At 35.9% G+C, this 24,539-nt stretch overlaps 1 protein-coding gene across 2 annotated transcripts in view; it reads left to right on the top strand.

The window, feature by feature from the left end:
* SLC39A9 (solute carrier family 39 member 9) overlaps window positions 1-24,539 on the top strand; it is a 105,200-nt gene that overhangs the window by 65,944 nt on the left and 14,717 nt on the right. For both annotated transcript variants that reach the window (XR_005216299.1, XM_037832442.1), the window contains exon 3: window positions 19,382-19,579. Coding sequence is in view for 1 of the 2 variants with exons in the window: in XM_037832442.1 (XP_037688370.1) it covers window positions 19,382-19,579 (198 nt within the window). In the remaining variant the exon portion in view is untranslated. The remainder of the gene's footprint in view (window positions 1-19,381; window positions 19,580-24,539) is intronic.

Genomic DNA, 24,539 nt, shown 5'->3' with positions numbered 1-24,539 from the left:
AGCAAAAAACCGCTGCCAACCCAGAATTCTATATGTGTAAAAACCTGTTTTTCAAAAATGAAGGAGAAATTAAGACATTCCCAGAAAAGCAAAAGCTGAGGGAGTTTGTCACCAATAGGCTAGCCCTACAAGAGATGCTAATGGGAGTTCTGCAGGTTGAAAGGAAAAGATAACACCAATACTTTGAAACCACATAAAAAAAAAAAAAAAGATCTTTGATGAAGGTAACGATATGGGGTAAATATAAATGCCAGTGCTATTGTATTTTTACTTCCTACAGGATCTAAAATGAGAAATCCGTGATTTGGGACTCAATGTTTAACCATGTTAATTTGTGCCAAGAGCTACATAAAGTTAAGGGGGATGGAAATGTATAGGAACATAGTTTGAGTATACTATTGAAGTTAAATTGACCTCAAAGTAAACGAGATTGTTACAGATTTAGGGTGCTAAATTTAAGCTCCCTAGTAACTACACAGAAAATGTCAAAGAACATGTAAGCTCATTAAGAAAAATTAGAGTACAGGTTGCCAGGGGCAGGAAGAAAGGCATTGGGGAGTTAAGGCAAAATTTGTGTAAGGTTTCTATTTGGGGAGATGTGGAAGTTTTAGTAATAGAAGGAAGTGAGGATACTGCAACATAATGAATGTGATTAATCCCACTGAATAGTAAGCTTGGGAATGGTTGAGATGAGAAAGTTTATGTATATACATTCTCCCCCCCACACACACACAAGCAACTAAAGAGACAATGACAAATAAAGGCAGCACAAGATCCTGGTTGGGTTCTAAGATGGGAGGAGAGAAAGGTCAAAAGGATATTACTGTGACATATGAAAAATTGGAATATTGACTATAAGCTTCATATCCATCTTATATTTCTTGAACTTTATAACTGGACTTAAGGTGGCTATGTAAGTGAATATCATTGTTCTCAGGAAATGTACATAGCAGTATGAACTGTTCAAGGAATATAATGTATCCAACCTCCACTCAAGTGTTCAGAAAGTGGATTGATAAGTACTGTAGAGAGATAGATGTTTAGATACATGGATGGTGTGCCAATTTGTATATATTATGTCCCCCAGAAAAAAGCCATATTCTTAATTCAATCTTGTTGGGGCAGATTGATTAATCTTTTTGATTAGGGTGTGACCTCTTGTTTGAATGTTTCCATGGAGATTTCACCCTACCTATTCAGGGTAGGTTTTGATTAGTTTACTGGTGTCCTTTAAGGGGAATGCTCAGCTGTGACCAACAAACTATGGTTCATTTATTTTCTTTTAGTATGGTAGGAGTATATTGAAGGAAGTTATTTCAGGATATTTGTTTTTCCTGTTGCTTTGCTTTGTTTTGTTTGGAAATGTGTTATTTTATAAAGTAATTTTAAAATAAAAGTAAATAAATAAAGGGAGCTCCCACAGAAAGCAGAGAGAGGAAAATGCCTTGGGATATGCTAAGCCAGGACGACACAAATGTTAGATGCTTAGAAGCCAACAGAATTGCATGCTGACGCTTTGAGATGCTAGTCCAGAGTTTGCTTCGGAGAAGCTAAGAGAGGAAAAAACACCCCAAGAGATACCTGCTGATGCTTAGAGATTCTTAGAGATGCAGACAGAAGGATGTTTGCAGAAGCTAAGCTAAGAGAAACCCAGAGACATTTTAGAGAAAGCCATTTTGAAACCAGAACCCCGGAGCAAAGAATCAGAAGATGCCACCCATGTGCCTTCCCTGCTAACAGAGATTTTCTGGATGCCATTGGCCATTCTTCAGTGAAGGTATACTCATGTTGATGCCTTAACTTTGACATTTTCATGGCCTTTGAACTGTAAATTTGTAACCAAATAAATCCCTTTATAAAATCTAATCCATTTCTGGTATTTTGCATAACGGCAGCATTAGGAAACCAGAAAAGATGGGTAGATACATGGATTGATAAATTGATGGATAGACAGAATGGCATGTCCTCCATTTCTTCCTTTAAATGCCTACATTCCAATTTATTTGTTTTTTTTTTGTACTGTACCATTTTGAGTCCCTTCTCATTTCTTTTTGTATATATTTTTCATGTATTATCTTCATGGTTACCATGTGGCTTAAATTTAACATTCTAAATAGTCAACTTTACTTGGAACCAACTTCACTTCAATAGTATACTCATACACTGTTCCTATACCCTTCAGTCCCTCCACCTTTTTGTTGTGCTTGTTACATATTATATCTTTATACATTACATGTCCAAAACCATAGATTTATCATTACTATTTATGCATTTGCATTCTAGAACCTGTAAGAAGTAAAAAGTGGAGTTATATACCAAAAATATAATACCATAGTACTGGCATTTTTAATTACTCATGATTACCTTTACGAGAGGTTTTTATTTATTTATACTGCTTTGATCCTGGCTAGTGTCCTTTCCTTTCAGTCTGAAGAACACCCTAGCATTGCTTGTAGGGCAGGTCTAGTGGTGGTAGTCTCCTCTAGCTTTTGGTAATCTGGAATGTCTTAATCTTTCCTTCATTTTTTTTTTTTTTGTTTAATTAAATTCAGTTTTATTGAAATATATTCACATACCATTATTCACATACCATACAGTCATCCATGGTATACAAGCAGCTGTTCACTGTACCATCATATAGTTATGCATTCATCACCCCAATCTATTTTTGAACATTTTCCTTACATCGGAAAGAATCAGAAAAAGTCCTTCATTTTTGAAAGTACAAGTCCTGCCACTACTAAAATTCTTGGTTAGCAATTGTTTTCTTTCAGCATTTTAAGTGTTTCGTCCCACTGCCTTCTTGCTTCCATGGTTTCTGGTGAGAAATCGGACTTAATCTTAGTGAGACTCCCATGTAAATAATATGTTGCTTTTCTCTTGCAGCTTTCAAAACTCTCTCTTTGTCTTTGGCATTTGACAGTTTGACTGCTATGTGTTTGATTGTGGCTCTCTTTGAGTTTATCCTGTTTGGGGTTCATCAAGCTTCTTGAAGGTACATATTCATGTCTTTAATTAAACCTGGGAAGTTTTCTGCCATTATTTCTTTGAATATTCCTTCTGCCTCTCCATTTCTTTCTTGTGCTTTTCGGACTCCCATAATGAGTATATTGGTACACTTGATGGTGTCTCACAAGTCTCTTAGGCTCTGGTTGTGTTTAAATTTTTTTTCTTTCTGCTGATCAGCCAGAATCATTTCAACTGTCTTGTCTTCCAATTCACTGATTCTTTCTTCTGCCAGCTCCAGTCTGCTGTTGAAAACCTTGAGGAATTTTTCATTTCAGTTGTTGTGATCTTCTACTCCAATATATATTTTTTCAATTCTCTGTTTTCATTCTCATATTGTTTTCCTGATATCCTTTAGTTCTTTCTCTGCATTTTCCTTTATCTCTTTGAGCATATTGAGGATCATTTTTCAGAAGTCTTTGTGCAGGGTGTCCAGAGTCTGGTGTTTTTTATTGATGGTTTCTGGATTTTTATCTTGTACCTCTGGATGCTCCATCATTTCCTGTTTCTTTATTTGTCTTGTAATCTTTTGTTGCTGTTCAAGTTTGCTAATGCTGCCAGGATGCAAAATACCAGAAATGGATTGGCTTTTATAAAAGGGGGTTTATTTGGTTACACAGTTACAGTCTTTAAGGCCATAAATGTCCAAGGTAACACATCGACAATCGGGTACCTTCACTGGAGGATGGCCAATGGCTTCTGGAAAACCTCTGTTAGCTGGGAAGGCACATGGCTGATGTCTGCTTGCTCCCAGGTTGCGTTTCAAAATGGCATTCTCCAGAATGTCTGCATCAGCTTCCAATGGCCGTCTTCAAAATGTCTGTCTCAGCTCCAGCCAGCTGTTAGCTCCTTCTGTCATACATTTGCATTCTAGAACCTGTTAGAAGTAAAAAGTGGAGTTATATATCAGAAAATATAATACCATAGTACTAGCTCCAGTGAACCAATCAAGGCCCATGCTGGATGGGCGGGGCCATGCCTCCATGGAAATTATCCAATCAGTTATCACCTACAGTTGGATGGGTCACATCTCCATGGACACACCCTAATCCAAAGGTTCCAACTTAATCAACACTAATATTTCTGCCCCTACAAGAATGCATTAAAGAATATGGCTTTTTCTGGGGGACATAATGTATACAAACCGGCACAGTTGCATACTGAAAATTTTAATATTTTAAGGTGTTAACTCTGGGATTTAGTCTGAGCTTGTCTGTTCCTTACGTTTGTATCTAGTAAGTGGTATAACATTGATTTTCTTGAATGCAGGAGCTAACAAAAACAAACCAATGTATAAAACACCTTTGACGGTGTTTTCAGTTGGGCTTATGTTGGCTGATGTTCTCCTTCAGTTTAGTCCTCCTATCAAGATCAGGCTGAGGCTACTGCAAAATGCAGGGTCATCTCTGTCTTTGCTGAGCCTCTGTCTTGTCCTGGACTTGTGCTTGCTTGTGGCCCTAGGAATGGGAATTTGAATGCACCTCTGCTACCTATTAAATAGGATTTCTCTCCCTCTCAGGTGCTGAATTGTGACTTGAAAGCAGCTAATCCTTTGTCCCAGGGTGCTTCAACTCAATTGTTTCTTACATTTTTTGGCTGTCAGCAAGCAGCTTCTGCCTTCAGGGCAAGTTGTGGGAGGTGGAGCCCGAGATGAGTTTCCTGGGTCATTTTTTCAGGCTGCCACCTATTAGATTGCCATCCCTGTATGTGTATAGGTGTTACTCTTGCTTCCTCTGGCACAAGGGCAGGGATCCACAATGCAAGTGCAGGCTAGCTCCACAGGGTGCCCTGGAGGGGTTGGAGGAGGGGCCAGTAAGGGTGCCAGAAGGTCCTCAAATCATTTTAAAAGCTGCATTTTCTTAATTCAGCACTTGCCCAGTTACTGCAGCCCTTTAGCTATTTTCGAGTTTTTGATGAAGATGGCTATTCCAGTTTTTGCTAGTTATTCAAAGATTCTGTAGGGAAATATAACCCCAGAGCATCTTAACACTGCCACCTTGGCTGACCAGAAGTCCTGCAATCTCTAATTTTAACAAGTTGTCAAATGATTCCTATCAGACGAGTTGGGAGACCCCGGAGTAGAGGAAAGAAGTTCATTAGATGTAGTTTTTTTGGTGGTTTTTGTTTTTGTTGTTGTTTTAGTAACCTACTTACTAAGATATAATTCACATACCATGTTTCAGTTATAGTTTTAGCTCCGATGTGTTTGGTGGAGTCCTTGCTTTCAGTTTTCCTGATCTGGGTGCCCAAAGTAATTTGTGGATCTTTTGAAAACAGATTTCAATGTGGTTTATATGCCTGCTCTTCTCTATAAAATAAGTATTCTAGACTCTGTAAGCTTTCATCATAGATCTTAGTGTCTGGCCCTAACCGTGATATAAATTTTTTTAAGTTTATATATCTTCTTCATTTATATGCTTTAACATTTACTCTTTTTGATGCACATTTCTATGAGTTTTGACAAATGCATAGAGACAAGCTATCACCACTGCAATAAAAATACAGAACAGTTTGATCATTCCCTGCCCCCCCCCCCCAAATTTCCTAATCTTGCACCTTTGTTGTTACACCTTTCATCCACTCCATCCACTGGCAACCACTGATTTCTCTGTCCCTAAAGTTTTGCCTTTTCAGAAGGCCACATGAATGGAATCATTTAGCCTTTTGAGTCTGACTTATTTCACTTGGCTTAATTCATTTAAGAGTTATCATATTGTCCTGTTCCTAAGAATTTCCACCTTTTTATTTCTATGTAGTATTAATTGTTGTTTGAATGAATCATAGTTTGTTTATCCCTTCATCAACTGAAAGACGTAGGGGTTGTTTCCAGTTTTAATAATAAATAAAGTCATTGTAAACATTTGCACACAAGTTGTTGTATGTACATTAGTTTTATTTCTCTTGTGTATCTACCTACAAGTAGGCTTTCTTGTGTATCTACCTACAAGTAGGATTTCTGGGTCTTTTGGTAATTGTATGTTTAACCTATACAAAATTGCCAAACTGTTTTTCAAAATGGCTGCACCATTTTGCATTCCCACCAATAAGGCATGAGAGTTCTGGTTATTTACCTTCCTTATTAGTACTTGGTTTTGTTTTAGTTTTTTATTTTAGCCATCCTAATAGGTGGGTAGTGGTTTCTCAGTGAGGTTTCAATTTGCATTTTCCTAATGCCTTTACTTCATAATAGCTGCTTTAAAGTCTTTGAGTATTGCAGTATCTGCGTTATCTTGGGGTTGGGTTAATTGCCTTTTCACTTGAAGATTGGTCAGATTTTCTTGTTTCTTTGTATGTCACATAATTTTGGATTGTATTCTGGACATTTTGAATATTACAATGTGAGACTCTGGTTCCTGTTAAACTCTCTTGAGAATGTTTATTCCTTTTGTTTTTGCAGACAGTTAACTGGTTAGGTTCGGACTGCAAGTTTTGTCTCCCCTTCTATTGGTGATGGTTCCAATTTTAGTTCAGTTTTCAGAGCCTTTGCAATGCTTCTTCAGGTGTCCTGTGCATGCAGAGTTTGGGGGTAAGCCTGAGACTTGTGCCATTTATGCACAGAATTAAGGGAATCTCAACTCTTTTTAGTATTCCTCTCACACTCTCTGACTCCCACGGACCCCTTTTCCTGGTCTTCTGGCCAAAAACATGGTGTTTCTCTAAGAGTTTTAGCTGCCTGTGTTTTCCTGATGCAGTTTCAGGTGATTTGAATTGCCCTTGGGGCAGAGTGGCAGGAGAATAAAGAGAACAGAGTAACCAGGTTTCCCCTCCTTCTTGAGACTGCTGGTGTCCCTTTTCCCAACTCTGGTAAAAAAGACAATTTTTCTTGGGGTATTAGCTGCCCGTTCCATAACTTGGGTTGCCTTTCAGGCTGAGCCAGGAAAGAAAGAAGGTTTAAAAAAAAAAAGGAAAAAAAAGGGGAGGGGTTCCCTCCACACCAGTGCCTCTCAGCCACCCCTTTTTCCAGTCCTCTGGTCAGAAGGACAGGATTTCTCTTGAAGGTTTTGCTGCCCTCACTCTTGCTATTGTTTATTTTTTAGAACCCTCAGATAGTGGTGTTTTTTTTTTATGTGCGCTTTGTCCTGACTTTTTAGTTGTAATAAATGGGTGATTGAACCTATAGGGCTTATTCCCTCTTGGCCAGCACCATAATTCCCCATCATTCTTTTTAAAAAGTAAATATCCCACTCTGTTCAGAATATGTTTGAGGTAGGTCAACCATGATAGTAGCTTTAAACTGAGCTGTCTCTAAATTTTCCACATCTCTCTTCATAATGAGGAATTCAGTCACATCACTTCAGCTTCTACTACTCTCCCTTCCTCCCTTCCTCCTTCTCTTTCTTTATTGTATATTAAACCAACTTTTCTCCAAACTTCAAGAAAGGAGTTTGTTTTCATGTTACTGAAGCCTATGGTTTAATTCTTTTGTGGGCCTTATAATTATGATAATTAACAGATATTTTTTCAGAGCTCAGAATACCATGTTAACTAAGTGCTGTGGCACTTTATTAAGTGTTATTAAATATGAATTATTGTAAAAAGGAAACTCACACTCTTCTATAATTATAGCTTTGAAATCACTGAAATTAAATGATTATCAGCTTTTATGTGAGAAAACTGTCCATAGAAATAGGGGTTTTAGGAATTTCAACATTTATTTAATACTGGAATGCTTGTTTACTGTGGAGCTAAAATCTGAAACCACTATAGGTATGTTTAGGAAGGCAGGCTGTTGGGTCAAGGACCTAAATAAAGTGTGGCACATTCATAACTGCCTGGATAATCATCAAAACTGTTGTCAGGAATGGTTCAAGTATAGATTGTGTCTCTAATTTTCACCATTTCTTCAAATGTGTCACATATCAGATTCTTTAGAGCTACAATTAACATCTTAATACTTTCTCTGTCATTTTACTCTACATTTAAATAAAAGAGGGCTAGTTAAATCTGCTGTTAAATTTAACAAATCCTGCCCCATCCTTCATTAATAAAAAGAGAGCTCTTTAAAGACTCATAATTATTATACTTTGCTTTCAGCATTCTGGAACTTGAATGATCATGGACTAATATGATCTACCTCTTTTTTACCTCTTATTTTATCTCTTTAAATGTCTGGTCTCTGCTGCCTCCCTGCACCCTGTTCTCCCCTCCCCCCAACATTATTTTATTGCCCAGTATTGTAGCTGACCAGATTTTCATGCCAAGTATTTAACATAAGATGTTTAAAAATAAATCCCCGAAATTAATTCCATTTAATATGCACTATGTTGCTAAGCATTTAGTGAGCACTTATGATATACCAGGTACTGTGTGAAGCTCTTTACGTTCATTTCCTAATTTAATCCTCACCCATCTGAGATGGATACTATTTTGTAGGTGAGGACATTGAGCCACAGAGAGGTTGTGTAAGTACTTAGCCAATAAGTGTCAGGGCCAGGATTTGAACATAGGCAAAGCCTATACTCTTTTTTGTTTTCAACTTTTTATTTTGAGATAATATAGATTCATATGCAAAATAGAGATTTTGTGTATCCTTTACCCAGTTTCCTCAGTGTAATGTAGCAAAACTACATTACAACCCAGATATTGACATTGATAACAGTCAAGGTATGGAAAATTTCTATTTCCACAAGGATCCCTCATGTTGTACTTTTACAGCCACCCCCATGTCCCTTCTGCCCTTGTTTCTTCTTTAACCCCTGGCAAGAATGTTATATAAAAATAGAATCATACAGGATGTAACTTTTTGGGATTGGCTTTTTTTCACTCAGCATAATTCTTTGGATATTTATTCAGGTTACCACATGCATCAATAGTTTTTTCAAAATGTACATTTCAAGGGATTTTAGTATAGTCACAGAGTTGTACAACCATCATCACAGTCAATTTTAGAACATTTTTATCACCCCCAAAAGAAACCTTGTACACTTTAGTCATACCCCAATTCCCTCATCTCTCCTAGCCCTAGGCAACCCAAATCTACTTTTTCTATATATAGATTTGCCTACTCTGGTCATTTCATATAAATGGAATCATAAAATACAGTATTTTGTGACTGGCTTTTTTCATTTAGCATAATGTTTTCAAGGCTATGCTGTAGCATGTATCAGAACCTCATTCTTTTTATGGCAAATAAATAGTTCATTGAATGGCTATCCACATTTTGTTTATCCTTTCATCAGTTGATGGACATTTGGGTTGTTTCCACTTTTTGGTTATTGTGAACAGGGCTTCTATAAACATGTGTGTGTACAAGTTCTTGTTTGAACATCTGTTTTCAGTTCTTTTGGGAATATACCTAAGAGTGGAATTTCTAGGCCATATAGTAATTCTATGTGTAGCTTAATGAGGAACTGCCAAACTCTTCTTCCATGGTGGTTGCACCATTTTACATTCCCACCAGCAACGTAAGAGGGTTCCAACTTTATTTATTTATTTAGCCATTCATTAGTTGATGGCCCTTCGGGTTGTTTCCACTTTTTGGCCATTATGAGTAATGCTGCTATGAACATTCATGTACAGGTGTTTTTTGTGGGCATATATTTTCATGCCATTTAATTCTTAATGTAAAGTGAGCAAGGCAAGAATCATTATCCTTACATTACAGAAGAGGAAACTGAGGCTCAGAGGGGAGAGGTAAGATTTGTTCAAGGTCACAGAGCTAGTACGAGTCAGAGCCAGACAGATGTTGAACCCTTAATTTCTGACTCTGAGTTCTGTGTGCTTTCTCAAAACTACATGACAGCTGATCCAGTCTAAACATAATCTGAATGGCTTTCATTTCTTTTTACACCTCCATCTGACACTCAGAAGATGTAAAACAAGAGGCTTAGAGTCATTGGTATCCTGGAGCTGGCTCATACCAGTTCCCAACATAGCCCACACCCTTAATGACACTCTGTTACATCAGGGTCATGATATGGAATTTAAGATTACCAATGCAACATTTATCTGATAAGAAAACTAAGTTTCCTAACTTACAATAAGAGACTTTTTCTTTTCAGAAATAATGTATTTTCAGGGTTAAAATAAATCAGAGCAGTAATTTTTAAAGTAATTTTCGTGTTTCATCCTTGTGTTTAATTCTTTTTATGAATTGCGAACTTTTTTTGCCCACCTGTTTTCCTTTCATTAATATTGCAATACAAAGCTCACAGTAACCATACCTCTTTTCAGGAGTTTGTTTCCTTTTATCTCCAATCATCATTCAATATATTTCAAAGCATTCACTTTCACATTTCAAAATAAAAAATGAGACTGGTATCGGAAAAAAAAAAAAAAAGAAATAACGTATTTTGATTAAAGACTCCTAATGTTCCATTAAATTGTGTCAGCTTCATACATTTGACTATGATAAGGTTTTCTCTTTTGCATGAGAAATAGAATTCATCATTATTAAATAAGAACTACTGTGCCCTTATTAAAGAAAAGACATGTAAAGTGTAAAGAACTATTTGTCTTTGCAAGAATAAGAAGCATATGATAGAGAGCTATAAAGGTTATACATAAGCTCTGAATAGAAGAAGTTAAGAAATTAAAAGGCAGTCAACAAAGACCAAAAATATAAAAACTAAAACTTGGGGATCACCTCAAAAAAAAAAAAAAGGAAAAAAAAAGCCAGATTACTTGAAAGTGTGATTCACCACATACTTTGTCCTTTATAGAAGTATATGTTAACTTGAAGCAGAAGCTCCAATAATCTCTTTGAAGGATACATTGATTCTATTATGTTTAATTTATCATAGGTATCTGTGACACAGGAAGGCTGCATATCCTAATGATGAAACTTAATGGGAAGTTTCCTGTATGACCATCTAGGGAGAGAATCAAGCCCATTACAATTTGCTGAACTCTCTCTGTTAGTGGCATGAGAAATGTCCGAATGTGTGTTATTTAATGATAACAGCATGGCTTTGTGTGTTTTGCAGCAGGGAGTGTGATATGGAGCATGTCTCAGCTTATGAATTACCAGCCAATGCCCTGAGTAAAACAAATATAATAAGCTGAAAGAGCTTTCATAAATAAGTAACATGGGTATACAATTTAACATATTTTAATTAAATAGCTGATTTTTGAGATAACAGGTTTTGTGAGGTTGTGCTTTAGGTCCTAGATTAGAAGGAAGGATGGGTTTATGAAAACTGAACATCTGGATCCCATTACTGATCTGTATATGTGTCCTGCTAGTTGTCATGTGATTATCACTTCATAACAAGGTTTTTTTCTTTTACTAATGCTAGCAAATAAAACGAGTAACATCTATTATTATATAAAACCAATGGGTATTTTGTGTTTTTATATCAAGATAAATTCCATTTAATGAAATGCATCCAAATCATTTATCAACAACTGACTTATTTAAAGCAATATTTAGTATATGTTACTGACATTTAACTTACTTGTCAGAATTTTATATCAAAATGGTAACTTCAGGAAATTATATACTTATACCAATAATTGCTCAAAAAATGTTGGAATTCTTTCTTCAGTTATGTCCAGGGTATGCAGTACATTTTAATGAATATCATCAGTGTCCACAGAACTCTTCATGAAAATAGTTTTAGTTCTAGGAAATAAAAAATTTATCCTGTGCCAGTCTGCTTAATAAGATAAGTGATTAATTCATTCTATACCAATTTTAGATCAAAAGCAGGTGAATACTATAAAGACAGATTTTCTTATGAATTATAAACTTGACTCTGAAAGCAATACAAAAATTACTTAAAGAAATCATTGTTGGGAAAAGATATGGATCTTCTCTAAAATTTTTAATTCTGCTCTAGTTATACCTCATAACATAAAATAACGTTGGCTGTCCTTTGGAAGTTTTTGTCATAAGGGTTGATATTTATTTCAAAAGCAGATACCATAAAATGGGTTGGCTTTTAGCAGTGTGTATTTACTAGCTTACAAGCTTGTAGTTCTGAGGCCATGAAAATGTCCAAATCAGGTCATCATTAAGATGATACCTTCTTCCTGAAGACTGACTGCCAGCGATTCTGGACTCCTGTAGTTTCAAGGCTGAGAAAAACATCCAAACTTAACTATCTAAAACAATTATTACAACTGTTTACAAATAGTAGTATGACTGGCATTCCTTAAAACATATGTTAAACCATGCTCTTACCTGAACTTCTGTCATTTCACCTAATTTAATAAATACATCCGTTACCTATTAAGGCTGGATTTCTAAAGAGGCATGTGACAAAAAACATCAGACAAAAAATTATATTTTATTTATGTTCATTTTTATTTTATCTCTTTGCCTAGAAAATAATTACGTCATTATTTTTGAAGTGAAAATTACAGAAGTGGAGGCCAATTTTTGCCTTCAACATCTGTTTGTTGAGTATCTACTACATTTTGAGCCTTATGTTGATTGTTAGCAGTTCATAGATCTAAAATATAGCCCTGTCTTCAAGGGTTCCCAGCCAACAGAAAATTGATAGATTAACAATTACATCAGGGGTTGGCACACTTTTTCTGTAAAGGGCCAAATGGCAGTCATTTTAATTTTTGTGGGCCATATGATTTTTGTCACAACTATTCAACTCTTCTCATGTAGCACAGAAACAATTATAGACAATTCATGAACAAGTGAGTATGACCTTGTTCCAGTAAAACTTATTTGTACAAAAATAGGCAGCCAGCCACTGCACTGTAGTTTACCAATCCCTGAGTTACAATATAGTGAATAAGACCTCATGATAGAGACACACCAGTATACTGTATATACATGAGGAGAGGAAGAAGCAGAAAATCTCAAGGAGGGGACTTATGAGCTAAGTCTTGAAGGAAAGAAGGAGTCATCCAAGAGAAGCAGCAAGGAAGGTTCATGGATTCATGAACTCATGTAGAATGTAGGCAGCAGCTTAGATAGGAGCTTAGTTTATTAAATAGTAAGTGAGTAACTTATTAAAAGGTAATCATTAAAATCCTCTCCAACAGCATCTTTCTAAATAGTATTCTGAAAACTGGATACCAAAATTCTGTGATTGACTTCATGGAATTACACCATGGTTTTTCAAATTAAATTGGAAGCATACCCAAAATTGCTTTGTCTTTAGAGAAAATCAAGTTTTTTTACTTCATTTATTTTAAATTCTTGAGATCATCTTAACCTATTCTCCCAGCCCATAAAAACCTACTTAAAAAATGATGAATTCTATCATTTCAGTATTGAGCATCAGAGTATACATTTTGAGTTTATTGATTTTTTTATCAAAATATTGCAGACAGAAAAATACATTTCATGCACACAGTTTTCACAAACTAAAACACTCATGTAACAGTGAGGCTGCATTTTAATTGTATAACATCTCTGATTCAAGATTTTTAGACTACTTCCCTCTTAAACCTAGTTGGTTATTTTTGTCGCTGACATTACACTGAATTCTTTAGCTTAAAATCCTCATTGGTAATAATAATTTTGCTTGCATGAGAGGACAAGGTGGGTGCATAAAACCTGTCCACTTTTTTCTCCTAGGCCTGTCTAGCATTAAGCTCTCTTTGGTTGGACACTGTAGCCTAGGGTTTCAATTTCCAGAAATGACCCTATCTTAGTTTCCTGGCTGCTATGACAAATGCCACACAATGGGTTGACTTAACAACAGGAATTTATTGGCTCATGGTTTCAGAGGCCAGAAGCTTGCTTCCTCCTGGGGTTGGTAGCAGTCTGGCTGGCCAGCAATCCTTGGGTTCCTTGGCTTTCCTATCACATGGCAGTCTTTCTTTCTCTTCCAGGTTCCATTGAATTACCACGTCTCTTTCCTCCCCTTGTCTTTGTCTTCTAAAACCTCCATAAAACTGAAACTCATTCAGTTGAGCACACCTTAACTAAAAGTGACATTTTGAAAAGGTGCTATTTACAGTGTGCCCACATCCACAAGAATGGATTGAGATTGAGAACGTGTTTTTTTTTCTGGGGTACATAACTCAACCTGCTGCAGTCCCTTATTCCAAAACCATCCATTTCTTCCTCTGACAGTCTCTGTTTGCCTATAATAATGCTTTCAAAGTCAAGGTAGTAGCAACTCACTGAGTCTTGAAATCAGTTTACTAAGTTGGACTTTTGACTAGCATTTGAAAAGAGAAGGTGGAAAAGGGAGAGAAAAAGACAGAAAGAGATAAAGAAATAGAATAGAAAATATCAGTGCATTGTAGCCATTTTAAAGTTAAATATTATTTTGTGAAACTTTTGATTTAGTTTTTCATATATGTTTACTAAATCATGATGTAAAATTCCTTACAATGGGTCATGGTCTTAAAAGTTTAAAAATCATTGACTTAAAATCTCTGAAATTTCAGCAGTTTCATAAACTGCTTAACATGAAGGTTTAGGTAGCTAATATTTGAAGACCTTGTTTAAATTAGTAAAATAGAAATGTTGCTGGAAGAACTCTCTTCTGTCTATCTCTTGGAGGAGCACTAAACATACAATTTAGCAGTAAGCTAAACTTAACCACCAACTTGGCAAACCAAGCTGAAAGCTACAATTTTCATTCATTCTATCAGAAAAGTCCTGAAAAGTTCTCATCAGTCCAGCCCGAGTCCCCTATCTATCCTTGAGTCAGTCACTGTGGTCAGGGTAGAGGAGTCTTGTGATCATTTATTCATACCTGTGGGTGGTGTGTGCTGGAGGGAGCAGAGTGGTGAACCCCACCCAAATATAATGGGAAAAGAAAAGAAGGATTCTGTTAAGGAAAGAGGGTGGTGAAATGATTGAGAGAGAATTAGGATCTGTTGTACCTTTAGATACCTAGCACATATCTGTACAGACAGCCTCAGACTGGCTTTCTAATAATTTCCTCTTGGTAGTGGTATCTATGCAGAAAACCTTTGTGCAGCAAATTTGCCCTCCTAAAAGGAGCCCACGTTTTTCTAGCAGTGTATCTTTTTGATAGATCCTTAATAATTGACTTAGTTCAGAAATTGTCATTAATTTAATTCATAATTTTATGTGGTAGTGTTTTCATTTGTGATACTTTCAGGTTTAAAGACTGCCTTTTTTCAATATATTTTGAAATATATATTTGTTCATACCCTTAAATCAATACTTATTTACCTTGAGTTTAAAAACTTCAAAATTTTTTGTTTTGTATGCCATGAGTTTTTTTTAAAGTTCCAAAATCAGCCCCTCAACTTAGGAAAAAAAAAAATTTTTTTTTCCTTGCCCATCTTGGGGGATTATTGGAAACTTCATAATTTTTTCCTTAAAATCTTCATCATCAGACTTCCACTTCTGCCTGTGAAGAAGTGATTGGTACCTTACTTACCCTTCCACCATAAACAACTAGAAAAAAACTGGACAAAATGTGTGAAGTAGCCTTTTTCAGATATTGAAAAATAGTGCAGGACTGTGATCATTGAGAAAAGGGAAACAGATAAGATCAGTCTTATGGTCACCCCAGAGTCACTTGGAGGCAATATCCAGACCACTGTTCAGAAAGGAGGAACCCAAGAAGAACCTGCCAGTCTTTGAGTTGAAAAGGCAAAGATAGGAGATTGGGGAGGCTGAGACTGATAGTATTTGTAGGGCAAAATACTGGAGAGAAAGAAGTTATGTACAAGAGTTCCAAAAATCTGTTTTAGAGTCCCTTGAATATCTGCCGGAATACTAATTTGCACATATATAAGGTAAAATTCCACAGAGTTGGATAAAGAACAACTGCCAGGGATCTAGAAGTTGAGCTTTTCTGAGTTCACCAGGGCTACAGAACTTTTGACTCTTACACGCAGAATTGAAGAGATCTCATTGAATATGTGGGACATTTAATAGAAATCTTAGAAGGGTCACAGTTTAGCAATAAGGTAGACTAATCTTACAGAGAAGGCTCTTCTAACCCCACTCTAACAAAGCTTAAAAACTCTCCTAGAAATGAATCAAACAGATCCACAAGTAACTTAACTGCTTGTTAAAATAAACTTCAACACTCTAAAGGAAGATAGCAAAATTCAGATATGCATCAATATAACATTCATAATGTCTGCATCCATTTAAAAATTACCAGGCCATTAAACAATTACTAGACATGTGAAGACACAGAAAAATGTGACCCATAACCAAGAAAAAAAATCAGGCAATAGGAACGAACCCAGGAGGGACCAAAGTTGTGGAATTAGGCAAGGGCTTTAAAACTACTGTAAATATACTTAATGATTATTTTTCAAAAACGTAAACATAATAAGGAAAGAAATGAAAGATATAAATAAAAGAATCAAATAGAAAATACAACATCTGAAATTAAAATTCATGAATGTACTTACAGTAGATTAGATATGGCAGAATCAAAGGTCAGTGAACTTGAAGACAGCAATAGAGACTACCCAAATTTAGGCTAATCAATTCAATAACTAAGATGAAATGGACATATTTCCTTGAAAGACACATATATCACAGCTCACTCAAAAAGAAATAATCTGAATAGCGCTTTATCGATTAAAGAAATTGTATTTGTAATTAGAAGTCTTGTCTGTAAAGGAAAAAATTCAGGCCCATATGGCTTCACCAGTGAATTCTATCAGACATTTAAGCAATAAATATTACCAGTTATACACAAACTTTCAGAAAATAGGAGAAATGGGTATGTGCCAGTTTGAATGTATTGTGTCCCCCAAACGCCATTATCTTTGATGTCGTCTTGTGGGGCGGACGTTTTGGTGCTGATTAGATTGCTTGGAATGTGCCCCACCCAGCTGTGGGTGATGACTCTGATGGGATATTCCCGTGGAGGCATGGTCTCATCCATTCAGGGTGGGACTTGATCAGTGGAGCCATATAAATGAGCTGACTCAGAGAGAGGGAACTGAGTGCAGCTGTGAGTGACATTTTGAAGAGGAGCAAGCTTGCTAGAGAGGAACGTCCTGGGAGAAAGCCATTTTTGAAACCAGAACTTTGGAGCAGACGCCAGTCACGTGCCTTCCCAGCTAACAGAGGTTTTCCGGATGCCATTGGCCATCCTCCAGTGAAGGTACCTGATTACTGATGTGTTACCTTGGACACTTTATGGCCTTAAGACTGTAACTGTGTAGCCAAATAAACCCTCTTTTTATAAAAGCCAATCCATCTCTGGTGTTTTGCATTCCACAGCATTAGCAAACTAGAACAGGGGACAAATACCTAACCTATTTTAATAGGCCAGTATAACTCAGACAAAGACATCACAAGAAAAGAAAGTTACAGGCAGATATCCCTCATGAATACAGATACAGCAGTTCTTTACCAAATATTAGCAAACAGAATTCAGCAATATATTAAAAGGATAACACATTTTGACCAAATGGAGTTTATCCCAGGAATGCAAAGCAAGGCTGGATTAATATCCAAAAATCAATGCAATTTACTATATTAAATAAAATAGAAAAACCATTTAGTCATCTTTAGTAGGGGCAGAAAAGCATTTGACAAAATTAAACTCCCATTCATGAACAAATTCTCAGCAAACTTGGAAAGAAGGAAACTTCCTTAGCCTGAAAAAGGGCATACTGGAAAACTTTTAACATGCCTAACATTAAGAACAAGGCCAGGCTGTCTGCTCTTACCACTTCTCTTTAACATTGTACTTGGATCCTTGCCAGGTCCTACCTGCAATAAGTCCAGAAAAAGAAATAAAGGGAATAAAGATTGGAAAAGAGTAAAACTGTCTATATGTAGATGACATGATTGTGTATGTAGAAATGGTTAAAATTAAAAAGCTAGACAATATCAAATGCTGACAACAGAATGAAGCCACTAGAACTCTCTTACATTGCTGTTTGGTATGTAAAATGGTACAGTCAACCATTTTGGAAAACAGTTTTAGAGTTTTTAATAAAATTAAACATTATATACAACCCATCAATTCCACTCCTAGGTATTTACCAAAGGAAAAATAAATCATGTCTACAGAAAGACTTATTCCTGAATATTCGTAGCTTTATTCATAATAGACCAAAACTGGAAACAACCCAAATGTCCATCAACAGGTGAATGGATAAACAAATTGTGATAGGTCCATACAATGATGGAAACACTACTCAGAAAAAAAGAAATGCACTACTGATGCAAAATGTAAATAAATCTCAAATCTTAAATAAATCTCAAAATCATTATGCTGAGCAACAGAAGCATTATACAAAAGAGAACACACTATATGATTCCATTTATATGAAGTCCTAGAACAGGAAAAACTCTCTAGGGACAAAAAAGCAGGTCAGTGTTTGCCTGGGGCCAGGAATGACCTATTGACTTCAGAGTAGCACAGAGAACTTACTTGGGGTAATTTAAATGTCATGTATTCACCTTGATTGGTGGTTACTGAGTTTTTACATTTGTGAAAACTCATTGAATTATATACTTTAAATGATTGCATTTTATTGTATATAAAATGTACCTTAATAAAATTGATTTTAAAAAAACAAATTGACATTTAATTAAACAAATAAATACATGAAATCACTGTTAGAAAAAAACTGCAGCTTTTAATTGTTTCAAGAATTAGAAAAGTATATAGGTTTTATTATATTCAGATGGCATTTGTTTTGTGCCCCTCAAAAATGGCTTTTAAAGAATTAAGTCAGGTTCCAAAATATTACAACAGGCTTGTGCAGTTTCTTTGAGCAAAAGGTAAAATTGCTCAATCTAATTAAAAATGGATAAATTTCTTGTGTGTTAGCCTCTATTCATGATAGCAAAGATGGCAAGGGCTCTCTGGTCTTGAAGCATGTATGTTTTTGAATGTCAAATATGTGAATATAAACTAGTACTGTTACTTGGACAGGTATCATTTCCTATAATTCAGTCTCCCAACAACAATGAAATTTCTAGAACTGAATTTAGACTAAAGGTTACACCTCTTTTCAACTGCTCTGTTCTTTTGGTTTCTAGTTAATGACTGGCCTCCGATATTTTTAAAAGTAAAAGTTTTATATCCAGTCTGCTCTTTATTTGCAATTTTTATATCAATCTAGGTATAAAACTTAGATAAACTTGATAATATTTTCAATTATTGTAGTAAACATTGTTACTACTCGTTCTTTGCCTATTTTCATCAGAATAAAACGTATATAGTTTCTGATGAGATTAACAAGACTTTCTCAACGAGAAAGGAGGATTTGGGGGTGACATCTCTTGGGAATATGATTGTGTCCTTGCTTGGTGATTTGCTTTTACTTCCCAGTTAAGACATCTGCAGGCCAAAAGCAGTAGACATTTGGGAATTTTTTCATGAACTTTAAGTTGAAGGAGTTAATGATGGGCTGCATTACAGTATAAGGAGTGTGGGTATCTTTGCAGTCAAGTACAGCTTGAAAGATTTAAAAAAAAAAAAAAAGGCAGCTTCTACAAGAAAACGTTTTGAGGGCGGAAACAGTATTTTCTCCTTACGGTTTCTTCTTCTAGGAAAACACCATCAAGCGAGTGAAACCCAGAATGTGATTGCATCAGACAAGGCAGCAGAAATACCAGTTGACCATGAGCATGAGCACAGCCATGACCACACACAGCTGCATGCCTACATCGGTGTTTCCCTCGTACTGGGCTTCGTTTTCATGCTGCTGGTGGACCAGATTGGCAGCTCCCATGTGCATCCTACTGATGGTGAGTGGCTGCAAGGCTTTCTGGGCAGTGCTGTCAATTTGCTGCTTAGAAAGTCACAAATGACTGGATAATCTAATCTGTTGTCAGTGGCCTTATTTTTTGCTAAAACTCTTGTCTTCCTTAAGTTCCAGTAACTATTTTTTTCAGTTGGAGGAGCTAGTGAGTTGTGGCATGTGGCACAAGAGAATGTTCATTGGATTATTATCCTAGTTATCTTAAAGCTGTTGCATTGGTTGAGAGTCTAGGTCAGAGATTCTTAATCTGTTTTTGTGCTATAGATCCCTTAGGCACTCTGAAGCCTCGTGGATCTTTTATTGGAATAATGTTTAAATGTATAAAGCATAATCCATGAGATTATAGAGAAAAACAATTACATTGAAATATAGTTGCCAAAATATTAAAACAAATTGTGATATACTAATGTATGTCTACTTTTATCAATGCATTAAACAACAAGCTAATACATTTAAATCAAAAGCAAGTAAAAATTAAATTTTGGGGGGGGGCAAAGTATGACAGCTATTGTTACTTAGCTTTATTAAGAACATTAAATTGTGGAATGCATTTTAATAAGGCAACACACTTGTCAAGTTGAACATCCAGTTGATTTTGAGTTTTTGTTTTGCTGGTTACTAGTGTAGAAAATCCTGATTCACAAAGATAATTTCTTGCATATGAAGTTAAATACATTCATAGCTTGCTTTCCAAGGAAAGACAAATTTCTCTCAAGGACAACAAGAATTCTCCAAGGCTTTTAAAATTCATTTCCAGTCACAGTAACATTTTTGTCTTGCGATATCATTGGCTTCATCTTTGGCTAGATCAACGTCTTTGATATGGTATATATTAGGGGAAAAAAGGATTCTGAACCATGGTCCAACTTTGATGCCATCATAATAGAAATAATTTGCAGAAGTTATAAAACCTTTCCAAGAGTTTATAGATATCTTTCTTCAAAGACATTGACAGATAATTTTGCAGATAAGAACTACTGGAAAACAGCATAGATGTCTTGGTCCCCATTGTGAGATCCCATGATTTTCACTGGTAGCTGAATGACTGTTAGATGCAGGGTTGCCTGATACTTGTCCAGAAACATTGCATGACCGTCTATAGACAGGAAGACTGCAATTATGCAGTGTAGCAGCAGTTCTAATGTCTCCTTAATTTGAAGTAGTGATGAGTGAAAACAGTATTTCAGGATATCTACAAGATATTTATAACTGTAAAATAGTATGAAATTATCTGCTTTTTATTGGTGATAAATTATCACTAATTGTAGTTTTGTCTACATTCAGAAATGAAGAAAATGTTAAATTTCAGAGGTTAGTGGAAATAAAAATGCATTTTTTTTCCAAGTTAAGGTCACAGATACCACTGAATTCTACTTATGTTCTCTGTGGATCCGAAGTTAAGAATGTTTGGTCTATAAAAAATTTGTGGAAAAATAAGCAAAAGACATGAACAGATAATTCACAAAAAGAGATGTAAGATGGCCCCCAAACATGAAAAGCTGTTCAAATTCACTTAAAATAAGAGGAATGCAAATCAAAACTACATTGGGATACCATTTGTCACCTATCAGATAGGCAAAGATTCAAAAAGCTTAACAGTATACTCTGTTAGTAAAATTACGACACAGGCACTCTCATATATTGCTTGCTGGTGGGATGCAAAATGACACAACCTTTGTGGAGGGGAATTTGGCAATGTCTAACATTACCCTTTGACCTAGAAATCCCACTTCTAGAAATTTACTCTGATGATATGACTCTAATATGAAAATATATGTGTGAGATTATTCAATGCAGCATTATTGATAATTGTAAAATATTGGAAACTACCTAAATGTCCAGTCATGGGAATCAGTTGAAGGAACTATGATATATATGCATAATGGAATATTATGCAGCTATAAAAAAGTATGATGAATCAGATCTCTGTGAACTGATGGGGAGAGATTTCCAGGAGACATTGTTAAGTGAAAAAAAAAAAAAAACAAAAGTGCAAACGAACATATATCATATACTATGTTTTGTTTACAAAAAGAAATAGGAAATAAAAGAAAAAATACATTTATCTGCTTATCTTTATTAAAAAAAAAAAACACAGGAAGGATAAGTTAGAAAACAAATAAGTTGGTTACCTGGTAGAGGCCAGGGAAGACGTGATAGGGTAGAAGGTTTGGGGAAGGCATGATACTGCCTGAGTATACCTTTTTGTATAATTTTAACTTTGGGGAAACATGTTAATATTTCACATATTCAAAAAATAAAATGAAATTAATAAGAATAAAGGAGCTAAAACTGAAAGCTAACTAAAACAAATGAACTTATGAACACAATATTTGATTGTATTTGGGGGTAGAGTCAGGGGAGAACCGTAAACAAATTCTGAACTCTTTTGAGTAGGTTTTGCTTTTGTCTTGACAGGCATGGGCAAAATATTCTGAAACTGTTGTAGGTATATTTTAGGATAGACCAACTGAGTAAATATGTTGATATAAGCGGGAGCTAGGATTCTCACTGTGGAAGAAGTGTCATACAAATATGGAATAGGGAAGGCAAGAAAGAACCCCTGTAGGGATGAATTGGAATTGGAGGTATCAGACACATGATTTCTAAAATGTACATATATGTATATGTATACATAAATGTTTGTGTATGTATACATATATTTATGTCCTAGCTCTTTCTGCAGAAGGCCTAGAAATAAAGACACCTGAGTAGAGAAATAGCTAGTTCCAGGACAGGGCAGAGAAGTTACAAAATGAGTCTGGAACATCTGTGCTCTGTGGGGGGAGGGGAAGAAGAAGAAGGAACATAACATAGCAACCAGCTTGAAGGACCTCCCACTGGCCAAATCTGGGACAATTTGAGCACCAAAATCATTAAGAATAGTAATGACACATAAACCATTGGAAAAAAAAAAAAATGGGAATCTGTGAGCCCATACAGATGGTAGAAATAAATAGAAAGATAGAAAGATGGAAAGAAAGATGTGAAGGAAGGAAGGAAGGAAGACATAATTAAAGTAGAATGGCAAATGCCATCTGGAAAATTTGGAAAAAGTGCTGGAGTTAGAAAATCATCATTTTGCAACCTTCATTGAAAAGGGTGGCTCAGGCACAAATTATCTACAAATGTTAAATCTAGGGGTAATTTTTATTTGCTTACTAGATGCAAGAAAAAAAGTAGTATAGTCGAGTCTCTTTTTTCATGGTAGTTATCTTCTGTAAATTCTCCACTAACACTTAATTAGCAAATATTGAACCATTGCTCCTAGGAGAAATACAGGGTTAGGTTCCTGTGAGCCTCTCATTGACAGCATTTCCTCAACCAATGAATACATAACCTTGTTTTATGTGTGTTTCTGTTTAAAGACACCTCGTATCTTTTGCTTCCTCCTTAAATTTGCATACAGTGATTCCCTGGAAAGTTCTTTGCTTCACAAGCCTTTTAGAAACTGTATCCATTTTAACCCCATCTAGAAACAGTATCATTGCCTTTGAAATATTTGTGAGCAACATTTAAATAAAGCCTCTGAACATAAATTAAGAACTTTAATCTTAAATCTCATTAGGGGAAAGGTAATTGGAGCACATTAAATTAAATAAGGTGTTGATTCATTAATATTGAACTCACAGCCAACAGCGTAACTCATGCCTGAATGAAGCTCATCTAACATGCATTTTCTCCGTAAGACACATTACAGCCTTCTTTAGCTTAGGAACACTAGATAGCACTTCAGCACTACACCTAGGGCCATTTTAAACAGCAAAATCACCAAACAAAAAAAAAGTTACAAAAATGTGGCACTAAATATACTGTGAAAAGGACATCATTGCTTAGAGCTTGAATTAAAACAAGAAGGCAGAGCATTGCCTTTTCAACCTCAGCTGGGAGTGAGCACATAGGGAAACAGATTTTCACCTCTCTGCACAGGTCCAAGAATGGCAATATCACAAATATTGATTTGGGGGTAATAAATAAATTTTAGCGAGTGGGAGAATTTGCCAATGCAGTATTCACGAATAATAGGGATTGACCATAACTATGATGAAGAAATAGGACAATACTTTGACTAAATGATGAAAATTGATGTCATTGGTGTTTTGCTTTTGGGATGGCCAAGTAAGCTTCTTTCAGGCTAACCTTGCAGATAACAAATAGAAATTCTGGACAGAATTCAGAAAACCACTACCTAAAGGCACTGGAGAGGAACCAAAAGCAAGCACATTTGGGGGGGTAGGGGGGTGGGGGTGGTTAGTAAACACTTGAAAGATGGGAATAGTAAAGGATGAGTTTCTCATTTTTACTGCTTTTAGCAGTAAGCAACCTGTGGGGTGCTAAAACTCTAATAGAAAACTCATGTTCTTTTCTGTCCTGAAGAATCAGAGGACAGAGTTCAGGATCACCACACCACTGGAAAGTGGGGGGAGAATTCTAGAAAGTTGACAACCAGAGAAACATAGCTCCAAATTCTATATATAAACTCTTCCCAAGTCTCTGGCCGACCCCTGAACCATGCTTGTGTGGGTAGACTCTAAGCTGTTCAGTTGAACTGAAATTTGAACAGCTTCCCAAAAGACAGTTTTCAGCTTGAGCCAAACCACATTACTTAAAACAAAACCAAATCAAAAAAGCAACACTCTTTGGAGGAATATAATAGAACCCAGAGTATCTGCAATGTAACTTTCACAATGTGCAGGATATAATACAAAATTAGCCCCAGATATATATCATGTATCTCTGGATATACTACCCTGAAAAGCATCACCTATGTAGTTGTTCTGGTTTGCTAATGCTGCCGTTTTGCAAAATACCAGAAATGGATTAGTGTTTATAAAGGGGGTTTATCTGATTAAAAGTTACACTCTTAAGGCCATAAAGTGTCCAAGGTAAGGCATCAACAACAGGTACCTTCGCTGGAGAAAGGCCACTGGCGTCTGGAAAACCTC

This window comes from Choloepus didactylus, chromosome 4, assembly GCF_015220235.1.
Source record: "Choloepus didactylus isolate mChoDid1 chromosome 4, mChoDid1.pri, whole genome shotgun sequence".
NCBI classification, from domain to species: domain Eukaryota; kingdom Metazoa; phylum Chordata; class Mammalia; order Pilosa; family Megalonychidae; genus Choloepus; species Choloepus didactylus.
This window is presented reverse-complemented; position numbering and strand designations above follow the sequence as displayed.